General features: G+C 46.3%; 3 protein-coding genes across 3 annotated transcripts; 2 read left to right on the top strand and 1 right to left on the bottom strand.

The window, feature by feature from the left end:
* Positions 1-223: 223 nt before the first annotated feature.
* L199_006431 (uncharacterized protein) lies at positions 224-2,805 on the top strand (the record flags this gene model as incomplete). Its single annotated transcript, XM_064892130.1, has 7 exons — positions 224-866; positions 981-1,149; positions 1,246-1,726; positions 1,807-2,022; positions 2,092-2,235; positions 2,335-2,500; positions 2,603-2,805. 7 exons carry the CDS (start codon positions 224-226, stop codon positions 2,803-2,805), a joined length of 2,022 nt encoding a protein of 673 aa, XP_064748202.1.
* A 513-nt stretch (positions 2,806-3,318) lies between these two features.
* L199_006430 (uncharacterized protein) lies at positions 3,319-8,265 on the bottom strand (the record flags this gene model as incomplete). The annotated part of the gene is made up of 13 exons (XM_064892129.1): positions 3,319-3,507; positions 3,575-3,646; positions 3,706-3,778; positions 3,845-5,215; positions 5,266-5,357; positions 5,410-6,977; positions 7,032-7,274; positions 7,331-7,618; positions 7,676-7,723; positions 7,778-7,921; positions 7,974-8,065; positions 8,115-8,143; positions 8,197-8,265. The coding sequence occupies 13 exons, from the start codon at positions 8,263-8,265 to the stop codon at positions 3,319-3,321; spliced, it is 4,278 nt and encodes a 1,425-aa protein (XP_064748201.1).
* Positions 8,266-9,135: 870 nt separating this feature from the next.
* On the top strand, positions 9,136-17,121 carry L199_006429 (uncharacterized protein; the record flags this gene model as incomplete). The annotated part of the gene is made up of 9 exons (XM_064892128.1): positions 9,136-9,687; positions 9,740-10,634; positions 10,691-10,994; positions 11,048-11,677; positions 11,726-13,400; positions 13,457-15,531; positions 15,588-15,755; positions 15,818-16,829; positions 16,891-17,121. 9 exons carry the CDS (start codon positions 9,136-9,138, stop codon positions 17,119-17,121), a joined length of 7,542 nt encoding a protein of 2,513 aa, XP_064748200.1.
* Positions 17,122-17,393: the final 272 nt, after the last annotated feature.

The raw sequence follows: 17,393 nt of genomic DNA, 5'->3' as shown, positions 1-17,393 counted from the left end.
TATCGATACAGTGGACTGGACACCTTTGATGAGGGAATGCACAAAAGAGTGAAATATGAGATTGACTTTACCAGCCACAAGATGGATGGATCCATGTGGAGGTGGATCATCCTCAATCTCGTCGTCATGTTCCAGTTCTATATTCACATCGATATCTCACTTTCATATTCGTGCGAATCGATTTCAATCATACCATAGCTACCATAGCAGATCATTAGTAGATATGACAGATCAACTAGGTAGGGATATACGACATCTCTCACTCGGGCCGAAATACACCCCTAATAGCAACGGTAACGGTAGACCTAGAGATTCGACTATAGCTAGTGCAGGTGACGCAGCGGATATATTCGATTTGTACGGGAGTGAAGATATTAATGACCAAGATCCAAAGGAAAGTTGGAGATCATCCAATGGTCTGAACGGGCAGAGAGGTTCGAGCATTGGAGCAGCGTACGGAAGTCCATCTGAATACACTCAGAATGAGAGTCAAAGAGATTCAAAAGTTAGTTGGTCAGGACCTATGACTCTCCTAGGATCTAATGATGAGAGTAGTGGGGCCAGGAGATGGAGCGATAATCCTGATATATCAATTACGGATGTCACCCCCACCACTGCGAAGAAGGATAGTATGATATCGTCAACATCTTTCCAACAATACCAACTCAACGAACAAGATACCTCGAGACTCAGTCCACAAAGACCGAAACGTTCCAATGGGACGACAAGTAATCATACGAGTATGAGTGCCAGTACGGATACTAGTATTAGTGTTAGTGAGATGGAGAATAGAAGTACGAATAGCGTTGCTGGATCTAGTCAGTATCCTGGTGAAGAGGATGATGCTTATATGATTAGGACAACTTGTGAGTGATCAATAACAACTCATTTCATCCTTCTCCACGTTTGTAGGTATACGGATACAGTTTTTAAATGAGATGAGAACGAAGGAATGAGCTGATCATGCCTTATTCGTGCAGACGCCAGACTAGAGAAAGAAGGTGTACATGGAGATGGATGGGATCAAGGTATCGAGCGTACTCGTGGAGGTCCATCTGTAGGATCAGGTAAACGAGCGACCGTCTATCCAGCTACTAAATCTGGTGATATTGGTGAACAGGAAAGACAATTTCTGGCAAGCTTAGATCGGTAAGTAGTATCTCATTCTAGCCCAACCCATCTGACCTGTGGATACTTTAATCCAAAGTGAGATGACTGATCATTGATTTGGTACTCATACGACAGGTACGGCTTTGTAAATGAACCCCATCGTAATCGATCTGAAACTCGAGTCGCACTCATACCTACCTCCCCATTAACGAAAATACCCAAATTGCCTTCCACGTCTCCATTGGCTGGTAAACCACCTGTGGAACCGAATAGTTCGTTTGATCCAAGTGATGGAGGAGGTCTATCCCCTAGGATACCCCCAATCAATACCAATACCAATACGAACGAAGAGGAACGAAAGAAGCGAAGGGAATTCGAAAGAGTCGATAAATGGGGTAAAATGATGAGTATCAAACAACGGGATCAAGGTGGGAATATATCTGAATGGAGTTGGTCAACCGGAATCGATAAGGGGAAAGTGAGAAAGAGGGTGTACAAAGGTATACCGGATAGATGGAGGATGGCAGCTTGGTGGACACTTGCCAGGGATCAGATGGATTTGAAAGGGAAAGGAAAAGACAGAAGGGATAGTGAAGGGATCGAGAATGATTATAAGGTATGTCCGTGTCATCTCTTAATTACTGGGTATGACATATTTCATGAAGAGCTAGACTGGTCTGACTTTATATATCGCAGAACACCCTAGACCTCCCATCCACGTTTGACGTCCAGATAGACCTTGACGTACCGAGGACGATCTCGGGTCATACGATGTTCGTCACTCGTTATGGAGCGGGTCAGAGAAATCTATGGCATGTCTTACATTGTTTCAGTCAAGTGTGTGAGACTTGCGGATACGTCCAAGGGATGGGTCCGATAGCAGCTACTTTGTTATGTTATTTCGATCCGGCGGTGAGTACATAGTCAATCCTCGCTGTGTCATAAGTTATCAACTGATATTCATGAGCAACGGTGAATTAGCGCGCATACACATTGTTAGTTCGCTTACACGATATATATGGAATGCACGATATCTTCCAACCTGGTTTCCCAGGACTACTAGAAGCGTTCTACGTACAGGAGAGGTTGATGGAATGGTTGATGCCTGATTTATATCAATCTTTCGTGAGTGGCTTCTCATCAAGTCCGACCAGAAAACAATAGATCCAATATATCTTGATGAGTGTAGCTGTTTTGCTAATCTTGATTTTCGGTGGTGGGCAGCAACGTAATATGATATCTTCCTCTTCATGGGGTACCAAATGGTATATCACCTTATTCGTCAATACCGTACCGTTCTCACAGCAATTGAGATTATGGGATGCCCTATGGCTAGATGGGAGAGATGTGATGATCATTACTAGTTTAGCTATCTTATGGGCTTTCAGAGGTATGTCAAGGCTTGGTACAAGTCCGGATATATATACATGGACTTTGTTCATTCTTGGAGCTTTGAGCTAATGTGATTTGCTCGTTGTGTTTCATCGTATAGACCTGTTATCATCCCCCAAAGCGACCTTCGAATCGATTCTTTCGCTCTTATCATCCTATTTCGTTGCTGAGGATGAGGATGCCCTGATGCGCTGGATACGGAAAGTCATTGGTCAACCTGAAATCAAAAATAAGATGTCATTCTGGAGAGAGGAATGGAAAACTTTGGTTGAACAGGGTAAAAGTGGGACTGCGTTGTTGTGATCGATCAAATATCGGTAGAGGAGCTATCACTTGAAATTTCTCTTAATATCTCTGTTTCGAGTTCAAGCAAAAACCCCAGCTCTTCCATTAATTTGTTGTTTGTATACACGCGTACAGTGTCATCCATGATATGATCTCTTGTCATCTTGATTGAGATGTTGATGTTTCCTTCTTTATGCTCAAATAATGCCATTTCATAAAACATTCCATTTCATGCCTACTTTTATACTCATCATATGCATCATGCCATATCCAACAGCTTGATGGCAGATTTTCCTGTAATACAATAAAATGGTATTGCCCTCGCTTGGCACTTGTTACTGTCTGAATTGACATCATTCAAGTACAATGTGCCTATGTACATTTTCTGCATGTGATCTTCCTAAAAATCTATATAAACGGGAAGAGAGGGAAATATACCGAATCAAAAACCTAAAATGAGAACGATGAAAGGAAATGGAAATGAGAATGTATAAATCGTAGCATACTATACCCTAAAAGGTTCATTATAGTCTATTGAGCAACAGCAAATGCTACAACGGACGTATCAGAGTGACTCAAAGAAACTTTAATCTTCTTATTACCACCTGCTGCAAGAGCGTCTCCAGAGAGTTTCACCTCTGGTCCAGAGGATGTCGAAACTATCTCGATTTCTTTGAGTGAAGCGCCAGCTCCTTTGGAAGGGACCGAGAGTGCTTTGAACTACACCATAACAATGTCAGCACAATGTACTTTGGTTGGATAAGTCATAAGATAGAAATAAACTTACAACTGCTTCTTTGGCTGCCCATCGACCGGCGAAGGAAGCTGTTGGATCAGGTGCAGAAGTACAGTATTTGATCTATATTTCATATGTCAGCTCAGATCAGTCCAGACAAAAAAGAGGGTTTAGCAGCTCACCTCTTCATCGGTAAAGTTCCTTTGTCTGAATGTCTCAGAAGTAGGAACGTTAGAGATCAATTCGGTGTCGACTCTATCAGAGGTGTCAAACAAATTAGTTATGATACAAGTGTAGTCAGACACAGGACGAGGCACTCACCCTACACCTTTAACATCGTTAGACTGGGCGAAAAGAGCTTTGAGAGTCTCTGCATTCTTGGGGTTAAGAGGTATAGCCGAAGGTAATTTCCCTTGGAAGGAGAAAGAGTTGTTCTTTGATGGACCAGCTCGAGCGAGAGGGTTCAACAATACACCACCTTCCAATTCAGCCGAGTATGGAGGAGCATCCTTGATCTGTACCAAGTTGTTGTTGACCAACGCTTGTGACATTCTAGAGTATGCTGATAATTCCCTCTCTGATCTTCTCTTCTTGTATTCTTCCAAATCGTGAGGTTGTAAAGATGCGTACAGGTATCTAGGATGTACGATGGCAACTTGACCACCTACTTGTCCGAAACCGAACGAAGTCAATAGACCACATTCTAATCTGACATGTTGAATGGGTTTAGATGGGTAGAACAAGTGAGGGAAAGCTCGTAGTTCCTCAGAGATATTATCGGCATTGTGGTTACCAGGTACCAACGCGGAGTTCAGAGTTTGGATCATACCGTTGAACATCCAAGCGGCAGCACCACCCTTAGGATGACCTGTCAAACTCTTTTGAGCAATGACAGGAACGGCATTACCAGGTGTTCGACCGAGTTGTTCGAATTGTAAGTTGTATACACCAGACTCGTTCTTGTCGTTGGCCTTGGTGGAAGTACCGTGACATGAGATAGCACCGACTGAATCCGCGTCAAGACCCCATACAGCTAATGCACGTCTCAAAGGAGCAATGTTAGGGTGAGATCCCTCCAACATTCCGAAAGTAGCCAAAGCGTCTTTCTCCTGTCTTCTAGCTTCATCGTCAATGAAGTTGACTCGAGATTGGAACCAGGCATCGTTGTCTTTGGCATCCTTTCGAGTCTCCAACTCCATTCGCAAGAGCTCGTGTTCGTTCTCAAGCCATTGGGAGATCTGTCTTCTTCGGAAGGTAAGTTGTCGAGATCGGTATTTGATGTCGAGGAGGGGAAGGGGTTCTTTAAGAGTGATTTCTCGAGCAGTGGCGAGGATACCTCGACCGGGAGCAGGGATAGATCGACCAGCTTTGTCGGTGTGGGTGGAGGTGTAAGCGACGATACCTTGAATGGAAGCACCCATTTCAAGAGCAGTTTTAGCAGACATCATGATGTGGACACCACAACCTTGAGATTCCATGAAACCGGCTCGAGTGGACGTCATAGGTCGAGAAAACTCGTTGGGTTCTCTACCCATGGCAAATTCGGTTTCGGCGTTGGAAGTAGCTTTCATGTTGGCGAATTCGAAAGAACCTTCTTCGGAGAAGTCATCGAAACCACCAGCAATCATGACCTTGGCTTTACCGCTCAAAATGGAGTCGCATGCAATCTCAACGGATTGAAGCGCGGTGGCACTGTATTCGGCGTCAGCTGAGATGCGATCATTCACGCTCAAATTACTTACCAAGCACCAACGGGGATCTTCACGGGTCCGGAAGAAGAGAGCAAGAGCAAGTTGACCCAACCGGCGACAGTGTTGATGAAACTGATTGTCAGCTAAGTTCACTTTAAAGAAGACTCACGTTTCTTGGAGAATATCCTTCTGTACGTCTTTCTCCTCTCGTCTATCTTTGAACATCGCAGACATAGAGTGCATACCACCCATACCTGAACCAAGAGCGGTACCGACTTCTGTTGGATGTACGAATTTGTAAAGCTCGTAAGGATCTGATACACCGGATGCGACCAAAGCTTCCATAACACAGACCAAAGCCCAAAGAGCAGTTCGGTCGGTTTGGCTAGCGATATCTTCAGGAATACCGAATCGTCTAGCATCCCAACCAGTAGGCAGTTGACCAGCGACAAGTCGGTCGAATTTGACAGCTTTAGGTAAGAAGACTCTAGCACCCTTCTTGAACTTGACGAACCATTCTCCCGATTCTTGAGCCCAAACATCGACTTTCTCACCTTGTTCTCGCTTGAAACGTTGAGCATCTTCAGCGGATATCTCAAGAGGTTCAAGATCGTGGTTGAGCTCGATTTCTTGGTGGAAAGATTTCCTGTTGGGGTCATAACCGAAGAAGAGATCGGGTTCGATGAGTCGGATACCAGCGTGTTCGATGATGTCTTTTTCATATTTGGATTTAACGTCTTTGTCATCTACGGGATCACTTGATTTGGCATCAACCCATCCGACGTAGGTCTGACCATTCTTGAGTTTACCATCAAAGTGTTTGATGTATCCCATCATCCAGGCTAATTCGATACAACCTTCAATGGTAAGTTCTCCTTTCGCTTCCATCTCCCATCTAGTTCGGGAAGAACCCCAAGGACCAAGTTCGGCGAAACCGGTACATACGATGACTTTGTCGAGATCGATAAGACCTTGGAGGTGGTTGAGTTCAGCGAGGATGTCAGGTGAATCGATCTTGGGGAAGTCGAAGTTGAAGTTGGCTCGAGGAGCGATAGCAACTTTTTGATGAAGTCTTTCAGCATCACCTCCGTTGATAACCTTGAAGTCCGCGGCGTTGTCAACGGTGATAGCTTTTCTGAGATCGGCAACTTTGTTGAGATCAAGTCGGATAGAAGTCATGACTTCGGCAAGACCAGCGACTCGGTCCATACCACCATTGAGATCAGCCCAGATGGGTTCAATCTGACTGACGTCAAAGAGGAGAGGGTGCATTAAACCGAGAATGTTGAAAGCCATTTCCTTGGCTGAAAAAGTTCTAACACCAAGCTTCTCCAAGCCTTCAGCGACGAAATTGGTAGCGGACATAAGACCAGTACCTCGAGTCCAACCGATGACAGCACCGGCGATACACAAGTATTCACCCCATGATTCAGCTGACCATCTGTTGAAGAGAGTTTCGAGAGATATCTTGGATTCAGCATAGAGACCATCGTTACCAAAGATACCGTGGTTGGGGGACAGGGGGAGAACAACTTGAGTAGGTCGAGTTACGAATTGTCTGGCGGCTTTCTTCACCTTGACAGCACCCATGAGTCGGAGTAAGTTGGTCAACATGAGTCGGTGAGCAAGTTCGGACTTGTCATCGATACCGTCGATTTCTCTACCGTTTTCGGGCAAAGCGGCGAATGGGATGATGTAGTCGAGATCGATTTGGAGAGTGGAATAAATGTAGTCTACAAGGGCTTCGACGTCCTGTTTGGAGGCTACACATAGGATTAGTACGGTATTTGATAGCAGAGGTAGACGTATTTACCCACCTCCATTAAATGGCACAACAATAAGTTTAGATCCTTTAGAACCGATCTCGTGGAAGATGTTCTTGTAGTAATCTACAGCAGCTCTACTGTATCGAGAAGTCGTGACGATACAAGTACAACCACCCGAAAGCAATCCTTTGAGAATCTCAACACCAATAGATCCTCTGCCTACACCGGTAAGAAGAGCAGCTTTTTTGGCAAAGGTGACACCGGAGGTAGCGATCTCAGTGAGGACGTCGAAGTCTGGCCATACGGATTAGCTACACTTTCTGTTGAACAAAAAGAGTAAGATAGCTCACAGATATTAGTGAGCTTTTGTGAATAAGCGAAGCTAGTACCGGTCTTTCTCTTGAGATGTAAGAAGGGCAAATGAGCTTCTTCAACCTCCGTTCTATCTTCTACGTTTGGTCTCAAGAAGGATGATGAGGATCTTCTCTGTTTGGCACCTTTGGTCCTGGCTACAGCAGGGTTCTCCACAACAGCGTCTTTACCCAACGACTTGATGACTTCACCGTACATCGATTTGATAGCGGCTTTCTGAGCAGGAGTGATGGATGGCTGAGAGTTTACAAGTTCCCAAAGTTTATCTACATCTCAAGGTTAGACTCTGAGACGGTTTGAGAGTTGTCAAAAGGTTTACTCACCGATATCGGATTGAACTTTGTCGAGGTTTACAGCCGGTTCAACTTCACCTCCGGATGCCATTTCTGTTCGATATCAGCTTGGTTCAGGTCATGGTCACTCACCCTTGACATAACTCTCAAGCTTCCTAACATTCTGTCTTGAGATTTCGGAGTAGACGATATCACCTTTAGCGGATACTTCGGTATGAGGAGCGGTGGGAAGAGCGACATCTCGGTACACAGGAGGTTTGTCAACAACCTCTTGACCTGAGAGTAAAATTAGCTATGACCCACCTATAGTGAGATGATAGTCACTCACAGTTCTCCAACAAAATCTGACCGAACTTCTTTACTTTCTCATAATTGGGACCTTTGGTTTGGTCAACATTGTCGATGTGGTATTTCATGTATCTGAGATGATATCAGCTAAGTCTAGGAGCGAGCTGACGAGATGACTCACTCAATGAGGTTAGGGTCCGCTCGGTTCATCTACAGTATATCATCAGCGTTCAAATTCCTACACCCATTGAGAATCAACTCACAATAGCGATACATCTTGACGTGAGCTCACGTCGAGCTGTACTTTCTTGATCCAAACCTGCAGCGGCCATGATGTTGGCTTGTTGAGTGGTAGACTTGGAAGAGAGGGAAAAGCAGCAGCAAGGAAAGGCCAACGAAGGTCTTTGCTGTGAGATTGGATACTAGGAGTACAGGTAGGGATTCAGGTGATGAGATGATGATGAGGTGATAGCTGAAATGATGATCAAGTTGTTGTTCTTGCACGGTGCTGCAAGTGGATGAATATTTCCAAAAGACACCTAACTTGGAAACGTAGAATGGGGAATCTGACAGTTGGGGATAATAACCACGTGGCAGCTTACCAAGGCAGATCGGATTTACCCTGAAAAACAGACCATTCACTGATTACGATAACCGGGTTTCACCAAACCTTGATTCACCGAACATGAACACCAGAACAACACCTCACATCGACGTGGAAGGTATTTCAGATGGGGTTCAACTCTTGCATTCACTTGGGATGGGGACAGGGAGGGTGCCACGATCGAGTAGAATGTTCAAGACGGCAGACAACCCCATATATTCACCATGGTGGTTCATGATCACGTCGCTTCCCCCAATGATTAGACAAGAGATGATTTGTATTTTTCAGTGATTGATTTGTATTTACTGATCGGTTATCTTCGGCGTAAAAGATAACGGTGGTCAAAGCTCATAACACCCTGACTGCCACGTGGCCACCGATGTGTTTTGGGGAATTGCAATGGGGATCAGGTTGACAAGTTCCAAAATAATCTTTGGGTAGTGGATCACGGTGCATGGTGCATAATGACCTCTACGTTTACCTAAAACCAATTTGGATATCAACTTGAACTTCTCCGTCATTCTCTCATCTCTCCTCTCCCTAATCTCCCTTTCTGTACCATTAACACGAGTTTGAGCAGCTCAGCAAACCGCCCAACATGGCGTCCCTTTTCAGCAGCTCTACTCCTGTCCGACCACTCGTTCTCCACTCATCCTCAACCCGTGTCTCCATCCTCGTCCCTGCATCTCCATTATCAGCTTGGGTCACCTCTGAAGTACTCGCTCAGCAATTCCACGACTCAAGAATAGGTCAAGATGAGGAAATTGCTCCTGTAGTCGATGAAGAAGATGATGCTCCCAAACAACTATCTCAAGAACCTCAGGTTAAACTCCTCGCTAGGTTCCTCTCTTTCGCTGCCGACAAAGTCAATGCAGACCAGGATTCATCGGAACTCGCTCAAGTTCTTCTTGCCGCCTACAACAGATTCAACGAACTCTTCTTGTCATCTGTCAACGTACATTCCCTCGTGCAAACTTTCGAGCCAGACTCACGAGCCGAAGTACTCAAAGCCTACTTCAAGGCTTTCGCAACCGCCAAGGAATCGCTTGGTGACAAGGTCAAAGTAGCTCATTCATCAGCTTTGCTTGAAGCTACTAAGAATGGATCAGCTGAGCTTTACGCTCTTTTCGGAGGTCAAGGTGTGAACGAGGTGAGTAATTGAATTCGTCAGTCTGCTAATTCCGAGCTGACGAGATGTTTAGCACTACTTCAACGAGCTTCAATTGCTTTATGACACTTACACACCTTTCGTCAAACCCCTTCTCTCTCAAATCACCTCTCTCCTTCTTGACCTCGGTGAGAGAGCCGATGCAGACGGATACACCTACTATTCTCAAGGTCTTGATCTCATCTCATGGCTTGACGGTACTTCACCTCGACCAACGGTTGAATACCTCGCCTCTATCCCTCTTTCGCTCCCTCTTATTGGTGTAGCTCAGCTCGCTCAATACGTCGTATCATGTCGAGTCACCGACCTCACTCCCGCTGAGATGAGGAGTAGCTTCAAGGGTGCTACAGGTCACTCCCAAGGTGTCATCTCAGCCGTTGCCATCGCCTCATCCGATTCATGGCAATCACTCAACGGAAACATTCTCAAAGCTGTCAAGCACCTCTTCTACGTTGGTCTTAGAGGTCAAGAAGGTTTCCCTTTACTTTCACTCGAACCTCAAATCGTTGCGGATTCAGTTGCCAATAACGAAGGAGTGCCTACACCTATGCTTTCCATCAATGGTTTGTCATTGAAACCTCTCGAGGGTCACATCAAGAAGGTCAACAGCCACCTTCCATCTAACTCGCAAATCGGTATCTCATTATACAACGGTCCTACCAACTTTGTCGCTACTGGACCTGCTAAGGCATTATACGGTCTTGCCACCGCCCTCCGAAAAGTCATGGCCCCTCCAGGATTAGACCAGAGCAAGATTCCCTTCTCCAAGAGAAAGGCTGTATTCAACATCCGATTCTTACCTGTCAATGTGCCTTACCACAGCTCATACCTCACAGGTGCTACTGAGAAGCTTGTTCAGGAAGATCTGAATGGACAGGAATTATGGAGTACCTCGGATTTGGCTATCGCTATATACCATACCGAAGATGGTGAGTTCAAATGTCTGATCGGTCTCGATCGCAATCACCGCGCTGACCCCTGATAGGAACTGATCTTCGACAACTCGAGTCTTCCCTTACTGCTTCCCTTTCTGACCAAATCTTCGTCAAGCACATCCACTGGATCAAAGCTACCAACTTCCCTCCTACCGCCACTCACGCTGTCGACTTCGGACCTGGTGGAAACTCTGGTATCGGACCTTTGACCGGTAGATCTATTGAAGGACGAGGTGTCAGAATTGTTGTAGTCGGTGAGAAAGGCCGAGCAGCTGCTGAGCTGTATGACGCCAATAAGATCAGAAGGGAGCCTGTTTGGGCGAAAGAATGGTCACCTAAGCTTGTCAAGACTCTGTGAGTAGTGCATCCTTTTGACGCGAAGTTTGCTAAAGTCTGAAACCTTTCAGTGACGGTAAAATTCACATTGATACACCCTTCTCTCGACTTCTCGGTAAACCACCTATCATGGTTGCTGGTATGACTCCTTCTACCGTTGGTGCTTCTCTCGTATCCGCTACACTTAACGCTGGATACCACATCGAACTTGCTGGTGGTGGTCACTACAACCCCACCGCACTCCGAAACAAAGTCGCTGAGATCCAGCGACGAACTCAACCTGGTGTCGGTATTACTCTCAATGCCTTGTACATTAACCAAAGGCAGTTCTCTTTCCAATTCCCTCTCTGGCAAGAGATGCGACGAGAAGGTTTACCCATTGAAGGTTTCTGTGTAGCTGCTGGTATCCCATCTTCGGAGAAAGCCACTGAAATCATCACTGCTCTAAAAGCCGCTGGTATCAAGCACATCTCTTTCAAACCTGGTTCAGTTGAAGGTGTAAGACAAGTCGTCAACATCGCGGCAGCCAACCCAGACTACCCAATCATCATGCAGTGGACCGGTGGTCGAGCTGGTGGTCACCACTCTTGTGAAGACTTCCACCAACCTATTATCGCTACCTACGCATCCATCAGACAGAACCCTAACATTTCTTTGATTGCTGGTTCTGGTTTCGGTGGTGCCGATGATGTATGGCCATAGTGAGTAGCTTTCCTCTCTCCTGAAGACCCCGCTAACCCCTGCGATAGTATCTCTGGAGAATGGTCGGTCAAGATGTTCAATCTCCAACCCATGCCCTTCGATGGTGTACTCTATGGATCCCGAGTCATGGTTGCCAAGGAAGCCGATACCAGTCCTTCCGTCAAACAAATCATCGTTGATGCTCCTGGTGTTGAAGACGCTGCTTGGGAAGGTACCTATGATAAACCTACCGGTGGTATCCTTACTGTCCGATCCGAACTTGGTGAACCTATCCACAAGATTGCCACTCGAGGTGTCAAGTTATGGAGAGAATTCGATGATACCGTCTTCGCTCAACCTCGAGAGAAACGAGCCGCATGGCTCGAGAACAAGAAGGACTATGTCATTGAACGACTTAACAAGGACTTCAACAAACCCTGGTTCGGTCAAAAGGCTGACGGCACTGTGGTTTCCGATCTTGGCAAGATGACTTACGAAGAGATCACCCAACGAATGGTCAGACTTATGTACGTTTCTAAGCAAGATCGATGGGTAGATATCTCCCTCAGAAACTTAGTTGGTGACTGGCTTAGAAGAGTCGAAGAGCGATTCGCTGGTGTTGATGGTATCAGAACCAAGGAATCACTCATCCAATCGTTCTCTTCCCTTGACAAACCCACTGCTACCATCGACAACTTCTTCAACACCTACCCACGAGCTAAATCTCAACTCGTTGCCGCCGAAGACAAGGCTTACTTCCTCGCTATTTGTCAACGACCTGGTCAGAAACCTGTACCATTCATCCCCATCTTGGACAACACCTTCGAAGTATGGTTCAAGAAGGATTCCCTTTGGGCTGCTGAAGATATTGACGCGGTCTTTGACCAAGATCCTCAACGAGTGTGCATTCTCCAGGGTCCTATGGCCGTTAAACATTCCACTGTGGCCGATGAACCTATCAAAGATTTGCTCGGCAACATCGAAGGTCTTCTTGCCAAGAAGATCCTTGACCAATACTACGGTGGTGATGAATCTCAAGTCCCTGCTATCGACTACATCGGTGCCGTAGCTGGCAAACCTAAATCAGGTCTTGCCGCCGAGTCGAAATCTGAAGGGGTCCGAACTCTCAAACTCGGCAAATCTGTTCCTTCCGTTGATGATTGGATCGAAGTTGTTGCTGGTCCTGAAGTATCCTGGCTCCGTGCTGCTTTGACCTCGGTCAACGTTGTTCAAGGTTCCGGTTACATCAGCAACCCCTTCAGAAGAATCTTCACTCCTCGACCCAATCAAACTGTTGAGATCAAGTCTACTAATGGACAAGTTTCTTCCGTCACTCTTTACGGTTCTGCCAGATCTTTCGGTCCTCACCCATCTGACTTCAAAGCTGTCGAACTCTCGTTCAACTCTTCTACCAATGACATTACTCTCGTCTTGAACGAGGAACGACGAGGCGCTGTGGTACCACTCCACTTCGCGTTCAAGTACAAACCTGACATGGGCTACGCCCCTATTCACGAGATTGTCGACGGACGAAACAAGAAGATCAAGGACTTCTACTGGAGATTATGGTTCGGTGACAGCGAGACTCTCCCTGAGCTCGCTCTCGACACCACTTTCACCGGTGAAGAAGTTACTGTAGACGCTCAAGCTGTCCAAAGATTCTGTGATGTTGTTGGCAACCAAGGAGAGTCTTTCAAATCTGCTAGAAACGACAAGATTTCCGCTCCAATGGACTTTGCAATCGTGCTCGGCTGGCAGGTGAGTCTACACTTCCATAGAATGTCGCTAATCTTCCATAGTCTATCATGAAAGCTATCTTCCCCTCAGACATCGATGGCGACTTGCTCAAACTCGTCCATCTGTCTAACGGCTTCCGAATGATCGAAGGTGTCGCTCCTATCAAAGCTGGTGATGCTTGTACCGCCGAAGCCAGAGTCGTTTCCGTCTCCAACAGCGACAGTGGTAAAACCGTCAAAGTCAAGGGTTACGTTCTCAGACAAGGTGAACCTGTCATCGAAGTTACCTCTTCGTTCTTGTATCGGGGTAAATTTGCCGACTACCAAAACACCTTCGAGACTATCGATGAGTCCGACTACGTTGTGGAATTGACCAAACCCACTTCTGTCGGTGTCCTTCAAGCCAAACCTTGGTTTGAGTGGGATGATGATTCAAAACCTCTTGAAGCTGGTACCACCCTCACCTTTAAGACCAAGTCGGAGCTTAGATACAGAGACAAGACCTCTTTCGCCGCTGTCAAGGTCACCGGTGCCGCCTTCGTACGAAGCAGCACCAAAGCTCTTGTTCAGGTCGCTACTATCGACTACGAAGCTCACAACTTGCACGGTAACCCTGTCATTGAATACCTCAAACGACACGGTACAGCAGTCGGTCAACCAACGCCTCTTGAGAGTGGTTACTCGCTCATCACTGACCCAGCCACCGCCGTCTTCACCACTCCAGCCACCAACGAGCCATACTCCAAGATCTCTGGTGATTTCAACCCCATCCACGTCAACCCATACTTCTCGGATCTGGCATCTCTCCCCGGAACCATCACCCATGGTATGTGGTCTAGTGCCGCTACTCGAAAATACATCGAGTCCGTCGTTGCCGATAACCACCCTGAACGAGTCATCTCATACGAAGTTGGCTTTGTTGGTATGGTTCTTCCTGGTGACGAGATCCAAGTCAAACTTACTCACATCGCCATGCGAGATGGTAAGAAGGTCGTCAAGGTTGAAGCAATCAATCAACGAGGTGAAAAGGTTATCGACGGTACTTCCGAAGTCCTCCAACCTCCTACCGCCTACGTCTTCACCGGTCAAGGTTCTCAAGAAGTTGGTATGGGTATGGAACTTTACAACAACTCTCCTGTCGCCAAAGCCGTTTGGGATGCTGCCGACGCTCACTTGACTTCTACCTACGGTTTCTCCATTGTTGACATTGTCAAGAACAACCCCAAAGAGCTCACCATCCACTTTGGTGGTATCAAAGGTCAAGCTATCCGACAACGATACATGGATCTCACTTATGATACAATTGATGAGAAAGGACAAGTCAAGACTCTCCCTCTTTTCGCCGATATCGATCTCTACACTACCTCCTACACCTTCTCTCACCCTCAAGGTTTACTCTTCGCCACTCAATACACTCAAATCGCTTTGGTCGTTACTGAGAAAGCCGCTTTCGACGATATGAAGGCCAAAGGACTCATCGACACCAACGCTGCCTTCGCTGGTCACTCTTTGGGTGAATACTCTGCTCTTGCGGCTATTGCCGACGTCCTCCCTATCTCCTCTCTTGCCGATGTAGTGTTCTTCCGAGGTATCACCATGCAGCGTGCTGTCCAGCGTGATGCTGAGGGTAAATCTCAATATGCCATGATGGCTGCCAACCCTTCAAGAGTCGGTAAGACATTCAACGAAATGGCTTTAAGAGAGATCGTTGATACTATCAGCAAACAAAAGGATATCTTACTTCAGATCGTCAACTTGAACGTTGCCAACCAACAATACGTTTGTGCCGGTGAACTTCGAGCTTTGGCAACTTTGACCAACGTCCTTAACATGCTCAAGATCCAGAAGATCGATCTGGAGAAACTGTCTACCATGATCTCGGAGGAGGAACTCAGAGAGAAACTTGCTGAGATCATTGATGGATGTTGGGATATGATGATTGAAAAGGAGAAGAAGGACGGTGCTGTGATCCTCGATAGAGGTTTCGCGACTATCCCATTACCTGGTATCGATGTACCTTTCCACTCTCGATACCTCTGGCCGGGAGTATTGTCTTTCAGGAATTACTTGGTCAAGAAGATTGATCCTTCTCAACTCAATCCTGATAGATTGGTTGGCAAATATATCCCTAACTTGATGTGAGTACTCTTGGTCTCAAATTTCCGCCAACATGCCATGCTGACTACTCGTATAGCGCCGAGACATTCGAAGTATCCAAGGCATACGTACAGAAGATCTTCGACCAAACGGCTTCTCCTCGAATGGAAGCTGTTCTCAAGAACTGGGAGAAAGACGCTTGGGATTCTGCTGCCCAAAGACAGAAGTTGGCTTACAACATTTTGACCGAGTGTCTTGCTTACCAGTGAGTGTTCAATTAGTACATTTTGATAGCTACATACTAATACACTCACCCTTGCCATTAAGATTCGCCTCACCCGTACGATGGATTGAGACCCAGGATATTCTCTTCACCACTGCCAAATTCGAGCGATTCATCGAAGTCGGTCCAAGTCCCGTTCTTGCTGGTATGGCCACTCGAACACTCAAAGCCAAATATGAGGCTCAAGACGGTGCCATTTCGCTCCAGCGACAGATCTTGTGTCACGCTAAGAACCAAAAGGAGGTATACTACGCCTTCGAGGACGAAGCTGTTGAGGAGGCTGCTCCAGCTGCTGCTTCCGCACCCGCTCCTGCCGCCGCTCCAGTAGCTGCTCCTGTTGCTGTTGCTGCTCCCGTCGCTGCCCCTGCTGGTGGTTCCGCTGCTGCCGTTGATGATGTCCCACCTAAAGCTGTCGACACCGTCCGAGTCATTGTCGCTCAGAAACTCAAGAAGCAAGCTGGTGAAATCCCTCTCAGTAAATCCCTCAAAGAACTGTCCGGTGGTAAATCAACACTTCAGAACGAGATTCTCGGTGACTTGCAAGTTGAATTCGCCTCTGCGCCAGAGAAGGGAGAGGACTTGCCACTTGATGAACTTGGTGCTGCTTTGAGTGTCGGCTACTCCGCATTGGGTAAACACGCCATGGCATTGACCAACCGAATGGTAGCTGCTAAATTCCCAGGTGGATTCAACATCTCTGCTGCTCGAGCTCACATGAACAAACAATGGGGACTGGGACCATTACGAACCGACTCAGCGTTATTCTTCGGTATCCTCAACGAACCTGCTAAGCGATTAGGATCGGAAGGTGAAGCCAAGCAGTTCCTTGATACCCTCGCTCAGAGTTATGCTTCGTACAGTGGTATCTCCCTTTCGTCGGGTGCTGCTGCTGGAGGTGCCGGTGGTCCGGCTGGTGGAGGAGCTGTGATGAACTCTGAAGAATTCGATGCATTCGTATTGAAACAGGAGGAACACGCTCAAAGGGAGATCGAACTTTTGTCGAGATACTTAGGTAAAGACCAGAGAGAAGGTGAAAAGAAGGCTGATGTGGCTAAGGTAAGTTGAGTGTACTTGAAAAAATATAGAATATGTACTGATTTGTTGTCATATGTGATAGGCAACTGCTGAAGAACTTCAAGCTAAACTTGACGCTATCAAACTTGAACATGGTGATGCCTACCTTGATGGAATCTCACCTGTATTCTCTGCTCTCAAAGCACGAACATTCGATTCATCTTGGAACTGGGTACGACAATCCTCCATCCAATTGTTCTACGATATCATTCATGGTGAATTGGATCCTTCGACGGTATTTGATAGTGAACCTAGATATAGGCCTGCTACATAGTCAGGTTACACAATAGATTTGGATATTGGTTTTGGTCTTTTGACTAGTTGGTATTTGTCGCATAGATTTTTCTTTTCTTCTCTCTCTCTGTAATAAAGTATTTCATCTCTCTCTTTTCGTCTGGTCGTCTAGGATATATAGATATATCCTTAGAGGTACGATATACAATATGCCAAAATCAAGTTAAAAATCAATTAACAAAAACATGCATCTCGGTAACGATACGATACGATCCTCAGTACTTTGCCACTGAAATCAGATATTATAGTAGC

Source organism: Kwoniella botswanensis, chromosome 1, assembly GCF_036426115.1.
Source record: "Kwoniella botswanensis chromosome 1, complete sequence".
NCBI classification, from domain to species: domain Eukaryota; kingdom Fungi; phylum Basidiomycota; class Tremellomycetes; order Tremellales; family Cryptococcaceae; genus Kwoniella; species Kwoniella botswanensis.
The sequence above is the reverse complement of the archived record's forward strand: the minus strand, read 5'-3'. Positions and strand labels throughout refer to the sequence as shown.